Source organism: Fringilla coelebs, assembly GCF_963513975.1.
Source record: "Fringilla coelebs genome assembly, chromosome: 11".
Taxonomy (NCBI): Eukaryota; Metazoa; Chordata; class Aves; order Passeriformes; family Fringillidae; genus Fringilla; species Fringilla coelebs.
Window position 1 is genome coordinate 20,266,761 of NC_140037.1, and position 15,293 is coordinate 20,282,053.

General features: G+C 40.7%; 1 protein-coding gene across 1 annotated transcript in view; it reads left to right on the forward strand.

Moving 5' to 3' along the window:
* LOC311158000 (connector enhancer of kinase suppressor of ras 2-like) overlaps nucleotides 1–15,293 on the forward strand; it is a gene marked incomplete at both ends in the record, with an annotated part of 163,244 nt that overhangs the window by 87,242 nt on the left and 60,709 nt on the right. The window contains 3 exons of the mRNA XM_084213090.1: nucleotides 535–576; nucleotides 3,107–3,226; nucleotides 12,001–12,060. Coding sequence (XP_084069216.1) covers nucleotides 535–576; nucleotides 3,107–3,226; nucleotides 12,001–12,060 — 222 coding nt within the window. The remainder of the gene's footprint in view (nucleotides 1–534; nucleotides 577–3,106; nucleotides 3,227–12,000; nucleotides 12,061–15,293) is intronic.

Sequence of the window (15,293 nt, forward strand, 5' to 3'; positions counted from 1 at the left end):
GGCTGCCCTCAGAGGGAGCCAAGGCTTGGGGAGCCCCTGCTCCAATCTCACTCTGCTTGGAAGAGACATTTTCCTGTATTTTCCTCTTTATTTTCTATTTTAGCAGAATGTAACCTGGGATTTGGAGTGGGGCAGAGCTGCAGGGGATGGGTGAAACCCCTTTGCCACGGCTGTGTCCCAATTTCCAGAGGATCCCACTGAGGGAAATTTCAAACATTCATAAGAAATAGAGGCAGCTCAGCAGTTTGTATGGTTTGTTTCATGAAAGAAAAACAATATTTTAACCCCTGTAATAGCACTAAAGCAAAAAGCAAGGTAAGGGTGACACTGGAATTATGGAGTGTGAGATTGATTATCCTTATAATGGTGTTCTTATTTCCCTAAAATAGGAAAATGACCACTCCAAAAGAAACAAATCTTAAGGTTCATCAGGAATATGTAATAGATTGTTAGCAGCATAAAACCTTCTTTCATTTCTTACTAGGAAATTTAATGTGACATTCACTTAATTGATTTTGTTCTGGTTTACCACAGGATTGTACGGTGTATGAAACAGAAAATAAAATTCTTCATGTGGTAAGTTATTCTGCTTTGCTATTCTCTATTTTTACCCCACACATGGAAAGGATTTTTTCAAAAAATAAGGCTGCTATGGGAAAATGAAGTTCCTTACTCGTTGGCATAATTTCTGATGAATTATATCAGTTGCTAAAAATTAAAGTTCCCTGCAGTAATGCTCTCTGTTACAGCTACAGTTAATTACAAATACAGAATTATGGGTTTAGAAGCTGCACAATATTCTGTAGAGTGAATATTCCTACCAGAAAGGCTGCTCAGACCCATGGACCTGCTGCATCACTGCTTGTCACACTGAGCATTTTGTGCCTTCAGAACTCAAAAAACTCTGATGACAAAGGGGAGTGGAAGAATCTTATTCAAGATTATTGATTAGATATTGGCCTTCAAGTTCAAACACTTCATATTTTCCTGGTACCAGCACAGAAACCTGGATTGACACTGAGATAAAGCCTGTGGTGAGAGGGAACTCTCAAAGGATTTACAAGTTCAGATAAGCTTTTGACAAGCTCTGCCCATGTGCCTGACTCTTTTTTTTCTTCTATTTTTTACAGCCTTTTGCACGTACTCTGCTTCCAGCAGGGATTAAAATCTGTCATAAAACATTGATGTGCTGTTAAATTTAGAAAGAGTGCAGTGACTTTTAGAGGGGAAAAAAAAAAGCTTACTCTAGCAAACCTGGGTATGAATAGAAAATCTAAAATCACCTGATACCTTCTGGGATTTGGGGTGTGCATACACACACACACACACACTTTATATTTTTATTTATATTTATAGTTATAGTTATATTTTTTCACCTTTTAGCCCACAATTCTGACTGTGGCAGGGACACCTTCCATAGACCAGGTTCATTTGATTGAAAACTTCTTTGTTGTTTATTTTACTTAAAAAAAAAAGGATTTCCATGAGGCAACTCTAAGGTTAAAGCATTACAGCAGAAAGTAGAAAGTGTTGTTCTCCCTGGGGTTTAGTCTGCATCTAATCTGGGCAAATGCTCTCCAGTGCTGAGGCATAGACAGGTTTTCAGTTGGAAATTATGGAATAAGAATAAAAGAATAAGAAAAAAAGAATAAGAAAAAAAGAATAAGAATAAGAATAAAAGAATAAGAATAAGAATAAGAATAAGAATAAGAATAAGAATAAGAATAAGAATAAGAATAAGAATAAGAATAAGAATAAGAATATTCTTACACTGGAGATTTTTGAGTTTCTCCATCCATGCTGGAAGAAGATAAGACCCAAATTCTGCTCGGGGGTTCTGGCCCTGAGCTGAAACTGCTTGAAATATTTGTGGAAATGGTGACCTTTAGCTGCAGCCACCTCAGAGGGATGCTTTGCATCTTGCAGCTGATACAAAATCCAGATGCCACAGCCCAGGCTCCAGAGCTGTCCTTGGATTTCCAGATGAGTAACTGCACAGTGAATGGAAATCCAACCTACCCATTTAGGCAGTTAACTTATTCATTGTGACAACTTTATTTGTTTAACTTCTGTGGATAGTGTCAAATGAGATATTAGAAAGCCTCATGGTTTTGCAAATGCCTGAAACAAAACTTCCCTGAAGGGATTTCACTGGAATTTGCTATAATTAGGAAAAACGAGAGTACAGTCCCCAAAGCAAAATAGATGCACACAGCACAGCCTTGACCAGAAACCCATCCTGAAATCCTCTTAAATGAATTCTTTCACATCAGGTTCAAACATTTTCAGGCACAGGCTTCTTGAAGGAGTGTGCTTTAGGCAGCACACAGAAATTTGGGAATAAATCCTTCCACATGAACGTTGTCTGGTCGCTCAGCTCAGCTCCCCTCTGACCTGCAAACTTGGTTTTGACAGATGGGTTTCATCTGTCACACCCACTGCTGCTGTCCCTGCAGTGGGGCTCCTGCTTTGAGGGTGTTTCTGTGGATTTGCATTCAGATTTTGAGGTCTTTAGCTGGAAGGCAGGACAACAAAATCTTTGCGTAGTTGTGGTGATGTAGAATATCAGTGAAAGGATGTGCTCAAAGATGCATAAGAATTTTACTGCAGGAAATGGGTTAACTAAGGCACTTCTCTGCCAGGATAATTTTAACAAAGGAAATTTTCCAAGTTGAAGAGCACAATTCACCTAATTATCACAGTTGGTAGGGGTGATGTCATCGTTTGGTAGCCAAAATAGGTTATTCAGTTGCATAAGACATTTATTCTGACATATTTCACTCAACTCCCATTGTATTTATAATCATAGGGGTAAAGTCCATTGGGTTTGTTTTATTTTTAAAGTGCACATGGTTGGAGTGGAGAAGATACTTTAGAGATACAGATATTCTTCTACAGCAGAGCTGTACATACATGTACAGTTCCTTGACATTTATTTATGGATATTTTCTGTTCCTTTAACCACTTGGCTTTGATACACCTTTAATTTTTACAGTGCTAAGAATTAAAAGTATCTGTTTATTCTTGGTTAGTTCTTAGAATAAGAACTTCTTCACTTGTAGTGCATTGGATTGGAGGGATTCCACTGACTTGTTTTCCTTTGCAGTGTAAAACCCTGTCTGGGATTTGTGACCACATCATTTCCCTCTCCTCTGACTCTCTGGTGTCCCAGTCTGCCCATCTCGAGGTTGTTCATCTCACCAGCATCATGCCCAGTGAGGGGTTGGTAAGTAGCAAAGCAGTTTCAAGTTTAGCTCTTGGAATGCCCAGCACAAGCCTCAGTTCCTCAGGGTGATTTGGTTTTGGAATTTATCAGGAAATCAAAATGTATTTTCATGCAATGTCCTAATTTTTTTTGGTAAGCTGAATCAGATTTCTGAAGGTGGTTTAATTGACATTTATCTAAACAAAGGGATTGTTTGGGGTCTTTTCAAATTAAAACTTGTTCTACCTAGGGCTTCACATGTAACTGTATGAGTGTTAAATCTGAGATCCTTTGACAGCCAGATTGCAGTTTTTGGAATGTACTGAAATAATCCCCAGATTCAAACACACACAAATAAAATTAACTAAAGTCATTCATGTGCTTTCAAAATGATCAGTGGCAAGTCTGTGCCTTGGACTTGCATAAGTGGGGTTACATGCCTCCCTAAGGATCAGCTCAAATAAAACTTTCAGAAGCATCATCCCAGGAACAAAATAAATCTCTTTTATTTGTAAATTGTTGCTCACTGGTTGGATGGCTCTGGACATCCCAGCTGCTCTGCATTGGTGCTGGGTCACAGCAGTGAAATGTTCTGCAGGAACAGTTTCAGAATTATTTGGCTGCAACTTTCAAATATTCACGTACTGATACGTTTTTTGGGGCAATGGATTTTGGTGACATTTTACTGGTTGGTGGGTAAAGATTTCTGCCTCTCCTCTGGAGTCCCTTACTTTGCAACCATTTGCTGTTGGTGGGCTGTAGGAACAGAAGGATTGTGCTTGGGAGCCCAGGACCCCAGTAAAAGCTGGAGTGGAAGGTGGCACTGCAGGCACGGGGCTGTTGTCACCCACCCTCCTCAAGAGCCAGGCTGCTTTTCCCAGCACAATCTCCTAAACTGCCTCCAGCCGCCTTCTCAGAATTGTTTTTATTTTTATTTTCTCCCTACAAGAAGAGTAATTCAGGAATGTTGCTTCTGGGTTGAAGGAAGCAGTCGTAGGAGGAAAATAAGGGGGAAGTGGGAAGTGAAATTGGCATCCATGAGGCTTATCCACAGAAAATCCCCAACCTGGCAAAGCAAAACCCACTGGAGTGCCACTCTACACCTCATGACATGTTTCCTGTTTGTAATTCAGCGTGATTTACAGATTTCAAATTTCTGTTACTTGAGACACTTTGCATTATTTCGACATCTTCCTCTTTGTTCTGACATTGAATAGCGACAAACGTCACATGCAAATCCTGCCAGAGTTACAAGGGCATAATTACTCTGAGGTATGCATGTTAATCTGAGAGTGACATGTTTTAATAACATGAGGGGGTGTTGTGTGACTGCACAAGTTTACTTTATTCTTAGGCTGATTTAGTCAACAAAGAACATTAGCACGGCATAAAGCACATTCAATTTTAATTCCGTGGGTCGCAGATGCTCAGCCCAGTGTGTAATCCTGAGCACAGCTACGATTCCCTCGCTCTGCTGCTGCATCCTTATGGCCAAACCTGCTCCCTTTACTGCCCAATTTCCCCTCTAGCTCTGATTTCTGGGTTAGCCCAGGAAATACAGGTCAGCCCATTTGCAGCAGATAGGCTGTGAGTGTCCCAGTGCTTTCCACTTGCATTAGGATTCCTGCACCCTGCAGGCCAGCACTGCGTGCCTTTCCTTTCCTTTCTGTGCAGAAATGGGATGGATTTCTGCTGGTCTGATTAGGGCAAAGTTCACTGTCAGAGCTGCAGAGAAGGTGAACACAGAGGTGAATTTTCCTGATGGAGCACCAGAAGCAGGGCTTGGTGCTGCTGATGCTCCCTGTGCAGTGATGGCTCTGGACCAGGCTGGGGGAGGACAGAGTGGAATCCACCCCCAAACCAGGATTTCCCAGGGAGCTGAGATCTCCTGGTGGCCAGGCTGAGCAGGTGTCTGCCAGCACACAGAGAGCTGGAGTGGGATTTGAGCTGTGGAGCCACCAAGGTCAGAGTTGTTGGTGGAGATGTTGGAGCCTTCCCTGCGTTCACATTCCCTTTTCTCCCGGTAGAATTTGAGGATCTGTGCTGGAATGGTCCTGGCTGGAGGGGCTGGGGCTGGAAGAACCCCTGTGTGGTTCTCCAATGTCCCCATGAGTCAAGAGGCAGCAAAAGAGCAGGGAGTGGGCACTGCTGACAGAGGACACGAGACAAATACTGCAATCAAAACTGCCTGGCAATTTCTCCCTTTTTTTCCCCCTTTTTCCCTGAGATGAAGTGAAATCACAGTGAATGAGTGAGTTTTCTGTGCCTAATTGTGAAGGCACTGTAACGTGTTAGGTTGGAAAGTTCCTTGTAATCAATTTTGCTGACACTGTGTTCTGTTTGGAAGAAAATATGAAAAAAGGACTATAAATGGGAATAATAGAAAAATCATGTGAAAAGGAAAAGAAAACATTAATCAGAATCAAATATAGAACAGAGTAATGAATTACAAATGGCTTTCTCATGATTGTATAGAGGATTTTTTTCCACAGGATATCTGCTCCATTCAAGAGAGAAATGAGCACTATTCAGTGAATGGAAAGTATTCAGAGTTCCATTTTTATCCTTATCATTCAGTGTAGGGGTTGAGGCCTGACTTACCACACTCCAGCTAAGCCCTGCAGTCCCTGGAGTTACTAATTTCATCGTGAGTTGTTTTATTTATTTTTTATATGGCCTTCCTAAGTGCTTCACAGACACTAATTAATTCATCCTCACAACACACTTGTGAAAAGGATACTGTAATTTTAGTTTTAGAGGTAGGAAGCTAATGCACAGCAGTTGGTGTCAAAATCACCAAAAATGTGTTTTTCAAGAGCGGCCTAATGTACAATTTTTCAGAACATTTGTTACCTTTATAGCATAAATTTAAAACACAGGCTCTCTTGGGTTCAAATGAAGCTCTAATTTTCAGGGCTACTGAGAACAGGGTTCATCCAGGGTTGGCACCTAGAAAACAAACACAATTCTTTGCCATTGGAGAAAAGCATGTTGTACTGTAAATCACTGAGTTACCAAAGAATTCAGTTATCTGGGATGATACTCAGCTGACTAAATTATGAGTCTTCCCAAGTTTTCAAAACTCCTTTTGCAAAATTTTTATGACATGCCTTCTAATTTCTCCCCCTGTGAGCCAGGAATCCTCTTGACATTGCACAAGCTCCCACATAAAGGGAATTCATTTCCAGGTCCGAGTCCATGCAGTCTGCACAGAGTCAGAGCTCCTGCAGGGCACTGTCTGTGTGTTTAATTGTGTAAATAAATCCTGGATCATAAAGCATTTTCACAAAGGCACTCCGAGTCTCTGGAACGTGCATCCTCAGTCCCAGCCCTTTCAAACTTTCCCTCTGTGCTTTTATGAGCTTTGTGTCGCCCTTTTCTTTTTTCCCTCTCTGAAATACCTTCTTTGCACTCAGCTTTATTAAAGCCTGGCCTTATCTGCAGCCTTCCCAGGGCACTCTGTGTGCTGTGCTCTCCTGGCAGTTTGCTGGACAAAGGAATTTGCATTGGGAACGCTCGGTCTGGGGTCTGTTCCAGGTCCTGGGGACTCTGTTTGCATCCTGATCTCTGCAGGCATTTGTTGGCCTCCAGAAATATATTGGGTTTTTTTCCTCTCTTTTTCCATTTCCTCCCCTGCTTCACCAGTCAAATTGGTTTCTCCTTTTCCCTGTTTTGCCACTGATTTTTCAGTGGAAAATACTGAAACATGTTCCATGTGTTTTCTATTTCATTTTGAAGTAACTTTAAGGATTGTAAAGCATTTTTTCTCCTGAATTGTAGTACTGGGTATGGTAATACCATTAATATCTGAAGTGCACAGCATAATCAGCATGAACAAGATGTCTGGAAGGCAAAGCTTTGTTTCAAACAATCAATTTGACAAACTTCAAGTAAATTCCTGCACTAAGAAAATATTAAATTGTGAGAATCACCCTTAGCTCTGGCAGAACATGCAGACATAAATTTTTAGGGAATCGAATGGAATAAAATAACTTTGTGATTTAAGAAAATTGCCCTCCTCACTTTAAATTTTTTGGCTTGATGGATCCACAATAAGCCCTTGAGCCAGGAGTTTGGGTTGCTGTTGGCAGCTCCTGTGTTTGATGCTAAATCCTTGGGGATGGAGGTTGATGAAAGGCTGGAGAACCTTGCTGTGATTTACCTCCTTCTGTGCCCAGAGCCAGCTTTGGAGCAGTTTTGCTGTCACATAAACAGGCAGCATTTTATTGCAGATTTTATAGAGATACAGAATGGGATCATAGAATGGTTTTTGAAGTTTGAGGCTTTTTTCCCCCGCCTCCTGCTCTTGGATGATTGGGGATTGTCCATAGTGAGAGATTATTACAGCCAGTATTATTTCAGATGAAACTTGCTTTTTTAATCTTCTGAACTTGATGTCCAGCTCATATACCCAGAGATACTTCAGTGTAAGATGCAGCTTTAATCTTATTTGATGAGATTAATGATTCCTCTTAGGCAGGAGATTCTAAACAGAGAGGCAGTTGGGGTTTTGTTCTTTGGATTTGTATCTTCTGATGTCTGTGAAATGGTTTCTTCTTCCCTTCTGGAATAAAGGGGGACTTTTATCCCTCTTCCTTTCACTTTTTTATTCTTTTTCTCTCTGTTGTCTGAGCTTCCCCCTGCTGATAGAATCAGTGTAATCAGACACACTTTAATTAAGATGTATGACGCTAATATCCAGAGCCTTCTTAATTTTTCTGCAGAGGGAACTTTTCCTGTTTCATTTTAAGAATTTAAGGAAAGCAAAGATTTTTTTATTTATAAAATGAAAATTTTTATTAAGCCAGCTGCAATGTGGGAAAACAAAAGGAGCTGAACAAACAGCCAAGCTGTCAGATGCACAGAACCTTCTTTATGAAGGATTATTCCTCTCTCCAGTGTCCAGCTACCCTCTCAAATAGTGCTTCTCTTTCTGAGGCATTTGCAATTTGAGGTGATGGAAGCCAATCCTTCCCATTTTCACAAGAAAGGAACTGCAAGGTAAGCAGGAAGAAAAAGTAGAATATGAAGGCAGTTTTTTAATGGGAATGTGCCTGGCCTAAAACTGTCAGGGTGTTCATCTAATTATTTCGAATTATTTTTAAAGGCTTACAGAAACTTGACAAATTTCCATCATGCTTGACATATAAAGGTTCTCATAGCCTAAAAGCCCAAACAAAACCAAATTTTCTTATTCAGAAGAATAAAAGAAGTTACTATCTTAAGTATTTTGAGGAGTAGAAGTTGTCTTGCAGGAAAGAAAGTAGAGGTATTTAAAATTGGGCAAAGACTGCAACATATAAAGCAGAAAAAAAAATTTGAGAGGAACTTTTTAACGGTATGAAATTTAAACAAAAAACTCCTTCACCTTCTCAAAGCACTATCAAGGCATTCATTTAAATGCATTTGTGTAACTTTGATAGTTGAAATAAGATTAAAGAACCATTTTTTATGGGGCAAAAGATCAAGGGGTGTAAGAGTTCCCTGGTTGTCTGTGGCATTACAAATCTGCATCTTTGCTGTCACTGCTTCCCTGTGCAGGAATAATTGTTGACACTTAAAAACACACTGCTGTCATTATATCCTGCTTAATTAGCCAGATGAATCTGCAAGAAAATTTTCCAGGAAATTCCCCTGACAGCTGGATATGCTGTTTTCTGGGGAAAAGTCTCTTCAAAATGGAGTTTTAAATGGTTGATGCCTTCCCATATGTTTTCAAAGGTCAGATTTTAATTAAAAACCTTTAATTCACTTTGTCACTAGGGGACAGTGGCAGAGTTACTCAGAAACAGGCAGGGTTCTTGATTTGATGCCTGAGAAACATTTCCTTGTTCTCTAACATAGGTCAGTGCCATTCTGCACAGCTTATGCCTGACACATCAGTTATTAAAGAGCAACTATTTATTTCTAAATGTTCACCAGTCTGAGCCATCCTCACAGAGGAGAATCCTTGACTCTTGCCTTATCTCGAGATAAGGGGTACAGCTTGTTGTTCTTTTCTCTTGAGATCATTGTTGGCATTCAAAAATAAACCAGAGAGGCTGAAACCACAGTCTTGGGAAAAAAAAAAAGAAAAAAAAAGAGATTAATAATTTTGAAAAAGGACTCCTGTGATATTTTGCTTCTAAGGGCAGGAAAAACAGACTGGTGAGGGAACAGAAAGAAAGTTGGGATCTGAGTGACTGGGATGGACAGGGCAGGTTGTGGCAGGGAAGGACAGGGTAGGAAAAGCCTGGTGGGACAGGAATGGACATTGCTGAGTTGGCAGACAGAGCTGGGTGGGCAGGGCAGCAGTGGAAACTGGGAGGGAAGAGGCAGGAGAAGCCCCCGTGCCAGGTGGAGGTGCCACTCCAGAAGGTTCTCTGCCACACTGGGCAAACCTGTGCATGCCTGCTCACTCCAAGGTGAGCAAACAATTCTCTGGATATCCCTGCCTGAGCTGAAAGCTGAACCATATGAAGTAAAAAATGTATATAAGAACTTTCATCTTTTTTTACATAGAATAATCTTTCCAGCTTTTCAGGTAAGTCTATGCCAAGGGGATGCTCTGCTCCTCTAATGGTCAACAAGAAGCAAGCTCATTATTGTTCTTTTGGAAAAACAAGGATGAAAGCTCTGTGTAGGATAATTTGAAGGCTATGAGTCATTCACTAAAATTGTTTATTTTTTATGTATTCTTAAATTTTAATAACCAGGATGAAAGAGCAGATAACAAAATGTAGGGTAATTTGGTGTGATTAGTCAGGTTTTATGACTCTCCAATGGCATCTGTTAAGAGATAAAATTATAATTTGATTTTTTTCCAAAAATACACAGAGATTAACAAGAGTCTAAGAACTTCAGGAAGAAATAAGTGGTAAAATTTAGTGCAAAGTTTAGCACTCTGTCCTCTTGTGGCCTTAAAGATTTTAATCTCTTGGGTTTTTTGAGCAGGGAATGAATCTTGTCAAAGCAAGTGGATGTTAGGACTGTGATATTAAATTTGACATTAAAATGTGGCTGGAAATGTGTTCCTGAGGTTGACCAAGTGCTGAAAGAGCAGGAATGTTGTGTAATGTTCTTGTGAAAAGTTCACTGTGGAAATTCAGCATAACTCACACTAGATGGGCAAAATTTCTGCCCAATTAAATGCAAAAAAATCCCCAAAAATCGGGTTTTTAGTGGAGATTCCCCATCCCATTGTCCATGGGAACATTCAGTTTTCCAGGATCCTGTTTTGTGTCCTTGAGTTGGCAAAAAGAACTTTGTCCTTAGCTGCTGAAGGGACCACAGGGACAGCAGAACAGCGAACACTGATAAATTAAACAGCTCCAAGGAGGAAATTCTGAAAGGTTCACCAGCAGCTTCTTGCTTCCAGCTAATTCCATTTTGTGAAGCTGATTTCAAGACTGGCAATGTTTAATTTGGATCTTTGGCTTTCACAAATGAAGCAGTTTATAAAGTAGACTGATTTAAGAGAACAAATGAGATGGGGAGTGAAAGATAAAGCAGAGTTTCCTATGCAATAGAGTTAAGAATCCAGCCAGCAATCAGGTTTGGGCAATCTTTATTTTTAAGATTTCAACACATTTAAAACTTGCTGAATTAGAATTAGTTTACCTTAATGCAGAAGTTTCATTTTCCCATGAAAAATCCAAACAGACCCAGCTGGAGGAGGTCACTCAGGGCCTCGTCCAGTCACAATTTGATCCTCTCCAAATCAGAGATTCCACAGCTTTGCCAGCCTGAAAAAAAAAAAAAAATTCCTTACCCAAGTTCCAACTTGTCTCTTGCTTCTCATCCTCCCACTGTGAGGAAGAGTTTGGCTCCATCCCATCTTCCAGTTTAGGCACTCGTAGAGAGCACTATCACCTTAACTTTGTAGGGATTTTAGGTTTTGGGGTTTTCTCGAGGGGTTGGGAGGTGGTGTTTGTGTGCCCACCCTGCCTGAGGATCTCCATTAGCACTCAGGAATCTGGAAATTGCTTTCTCTGCACAAAATGTTCTTGGTTATTGCTGGGGACTCTCAACTTTGGGGCTGTGACAGCACAAGGTGATGCAGAGCTATTGAAGGAACAACAAACCAGCAGCACAAGGTACCAACTGGATTAATGAGATTTCCAAATGTGATGGATAAGGTGCTGTGGGAAGGGAGGGGAAGCTCTGACCTGGCTCCTGAGAGGGAAGCACAGGAGCCACTGAGCCTCCCTGCCCTGGGGCTCTGAGTGTGCTCAGCTCCACAGATCCTGCTCTGGTTGTCCCTTTCCATCGTGGCAGTCTCCTCCCTGAAGCAGAATTCTTGATGGACTAATTACAAAGCTCCTGTTAGCTCACCAAGCTCATTTTCCCCATAAATTGAAAATATGAGCACTGGCTCCTGTCTTTTCTCTGTTTGGCTCTGGATTCGTTTTTACTGAATCAGGAACTCTGAAAATGGGGCATTGAAGGGTAAAAACTACTCCTGCTCATGCTTTCAGCTTCAATACTTCTTTTATGTCACTTGTAATAAAGAGAGATCATGTTAAATGTTTCAAATACTGAGTAGACACAAGTTTTTATGCTGATGCTCCGTGTTGAACTCTGCTCACAAACTTTAGAATTTAAAAAAGCATTAAGTGAGAAAACTCTGCTATTTATAGTGGTCTTGATATGGATTTGTTAAACTTAGATTTGCAAATGTTAATTGACCACAGCTCCTTCCAGTCTGTTCAAATGTTATGGTCCTTAGAACAAATCTATTATTTTAATTATCATGCAAATGTCCTGTATTTGTTTCCTACAAATATTAATTACCCTTTTTGCTCTTTATTTTCCAGGGAATGTATATCAAATCAACATATGATGGACTACATGTAATCACAGGAACAACAGAAAATGTAAGATTCTTTATTTTAAAATACTTTCATCATGCATAAAATTTTCTGTGTATCTGCAGTGCACTTTGTAATAAGTAATCTTGCTTTAAACCAAGCCCCTTTTTATTAATATCTTTTTTCCTTTTTTATATATATGCATCATATTACCTTTGTAAAGACTTAGTACCCTTGAACACAGACGTAGAAAACCCACTGTGTTGAAATTATCAATAACTAATGCTATAATAAAGGAAATTCTCAAAATTCTGCCCTCAGTGACTCCTCAAATAGCCCTTTCTAACAACATTGCCACACTTTCTCTCTGGCAAAAGGGGTTTCTTTGTACTTATATTAAGTACATTATATATATATATATTTATATACATACACATACTATATATACACACACACACAATATATATACAATACATATAATGCAATACATATGTATATACACAATACATACTTATATTAAGTACATTATATATATATATATATAAATATGCATACACATACAATATATATACAATACATACAATACAATACATATGTATATACACAATATATACTTATATTAAGTACATTATATTTTATGTTTTCTATAATTTGTAGTAAATACACGGAAGAGATCAATTATAAATTTCAAGCCCCAGACGCATCAAAAAACCTGAACTAAAATCTCAGAGAGTTTTGCAGCTCAAAGGTCTGTGTGAGGTTTGAGGGGGCACTAAAGAGTGTGACAGGAACAACAGCTCAGCTTCTAAACATCCTCCTTGTTCCTTAACGTGCAGGTCACAATTATAAATTTGAATAATTAAATTTACTTCAACTGCTGCCATCTAATTACTGTGACAGACTTTTTAACACAACCCTTCTGCTTCTCATCTTTCACTCACTGCTCCCACTCAGGCTCGGGTCTGTCCAGAGCTCAGAGCTGGGCAAGTGACAACTTGAGATTTTATACAGCTGGTACTGGAGTGATGGATTGCTGATGCCCAAGGAGCATCACATGAGCTCTGTGAGATGTAAATCCTGCCTGGCAAGTGCCAGTGCTCTGCTGGCCCATATGGGTGAGCTCCATGTGGGATATTTTAATTGATTTATATACATTTAGTGGTATTCATGTGGGTTTTGTCAGTGCAAACCCATGGAAAGCCAGATGATTTGTATGTCACAATTTGGGAAGACAATTCTAATGCAAATTAAACTTGAAATTTGTTTGTTTATATTGTCACCATTGGCAGTATTTAGAAGTCTAAAAATAACTATATGTATATCTTGGGTGCTGAAAATTATGACTGATCCATCTTGATTATGTTGGAGAGATTATGTTCATAGATTGAATTACTCATGCTATAATTAATCCATTTTTTTTACTGTAATTCTAATTCATTTCAGAAATATAATGCACTTTGTAGGGGAAATATTGATATATTTACAATACTAAATTACCAGCCTTTTTTTTTTTTAATTTGGACTATCAAAACTTTTTGCTACGACACCACCAGAAGAAATTGCCTTTTTTTTTGGTTTTGCTGGAAGTGTAATCACATGTGCAGATAAACCAGCTTCAAAGACCTTTAACTTCTGGTGTTTCAGCAAATTGATTTTTCATTCCTTTTGAAGGGATAATTGACCTCAGAGCCAGTGTTTAATTAGCTCAGCCTCATCCAAGTCAGGAAAGCAGCTAAAAGGAGAGAGCCAGGCCTTTGCTGCTCAGCTGAAGTTCAACATTATGGATGGGGGTGTTTCCTGCAGCTCCCTGCTCTCCTCTCATGGCCACTCAAAGCCAAAGAGTTTGTTAAAGTCACGTTGAATTCCAGGGATATTTCTGTCACCTGTTTGTTCTGGGCTGCCAAAATTCCACAAGTTTCCAAGAAAAGGAGAAAGTGGCTCTGGAGCCAGGTGGGTCTTCACATCCTCCACCTGAAGGGTGGGGTGAAATGGTGAAATCCTGTTTGCTGTAGAGCAGAAGGGCTCAGGGGCTGGGGTGGGGTCTGGCTGCTCTGGAGACCCCCAGAGGGAACAAAGCCCTGCCAGGGCTCAGGGAGGGGCAGGGGGTGAAGAACCAGAGAAAAGGCTGGGAATGAAAAAAACTGGGAATGGAAAACTGGGAGTGAAGAACTGGGAACGAAGAACTGGGAACGAAGAACTGGGAACGAAGAACTGGGAACGAAGAACTGGGAACGAAGAACTGGGAATGAAAAAATGGGAATGAAGAACTGGGAATGAAAAACTGGGAATGAAGAACTGGGAATGAAGAACTGGCCCCCAGCCCAGAGTGACCAAAGCCCTGCCAGAGCACAGGCAGGTGAGGGGCTGGAACTGAGCAGAGAAAAGGCTGGGAATGGAGAAGCAGAGAAAAGGCTGGGAATGAAGAACCAGAGAAAAGGCTGGGAATGAAGAACCAGAGAAAAGTCTGGGAATGAAGAACCAGAGAAAAGGCTGGGAATGAAGAACCAGAGAAAAAGCTGGAAATGAAGAACCAGAGAAAAGGCTGGGAGTGGAGAAGCAGAGAAAAGGCTGGGAATGAAGAACTGGCCCCCAGCCCAGAGTGACCCAAGCCCTGCCAGAGGTCAGGCTGGTGAGGGGCTGGAACTGGGCACAGAAAGGCTGGAATGAGGAAGCAGCAGTGGGCAGAAGGTGAAAGCTGTGCTTGGAGCAGCCCAGTCAGGCTGGGAATCGCCGTGTCCAGGGCTGGCTGATTGCCCTGTTGGCTGCTCCTTGGGTGATCAATGCCATCTCCTGCTCCCAGAGCAGGGCTGGCCCTTGGGGGTGATGAGTCTCTCTGGTATTTGATTCAGAAATAATTGCAGCCATTTCCCTGTCAGTGGCAATTTGGGTTTTTCTTGTATTGCCTCCCCTTCTCTTTGTTCCTTTTATTTGTTGATGTTTCGTGTTTTTAACCTCCATTCACAAAAGGAATGAGTGGGATTTTGGGCTGGAGACAGCGCAGCTGAGGAGCTCTTGCCTGCAGTGAGGTCATGACCATGAACTTCTCCACATCACTTTCAGTTCAGATAAATCCTTTCTTCCTTTGTGTTTGACACGTGGCTCGTGTTTTTTGTGTTTAACAATTTATGTTTCAGGCTGGCACCAGGAGCTATCCAGGAGCTCAGCTACGTTTTGGTAGCAGCTTTTTCTCTGTGCAGTTCTTCAGCAGGATTAGAGCCAGGCCCCCCCCTCCAGCTGCAAGTGGCTCCTTTTCTGCCTTTCTTAGGAGCCTGTTTGCTTGGCAGGGAGCTCAAACTGTT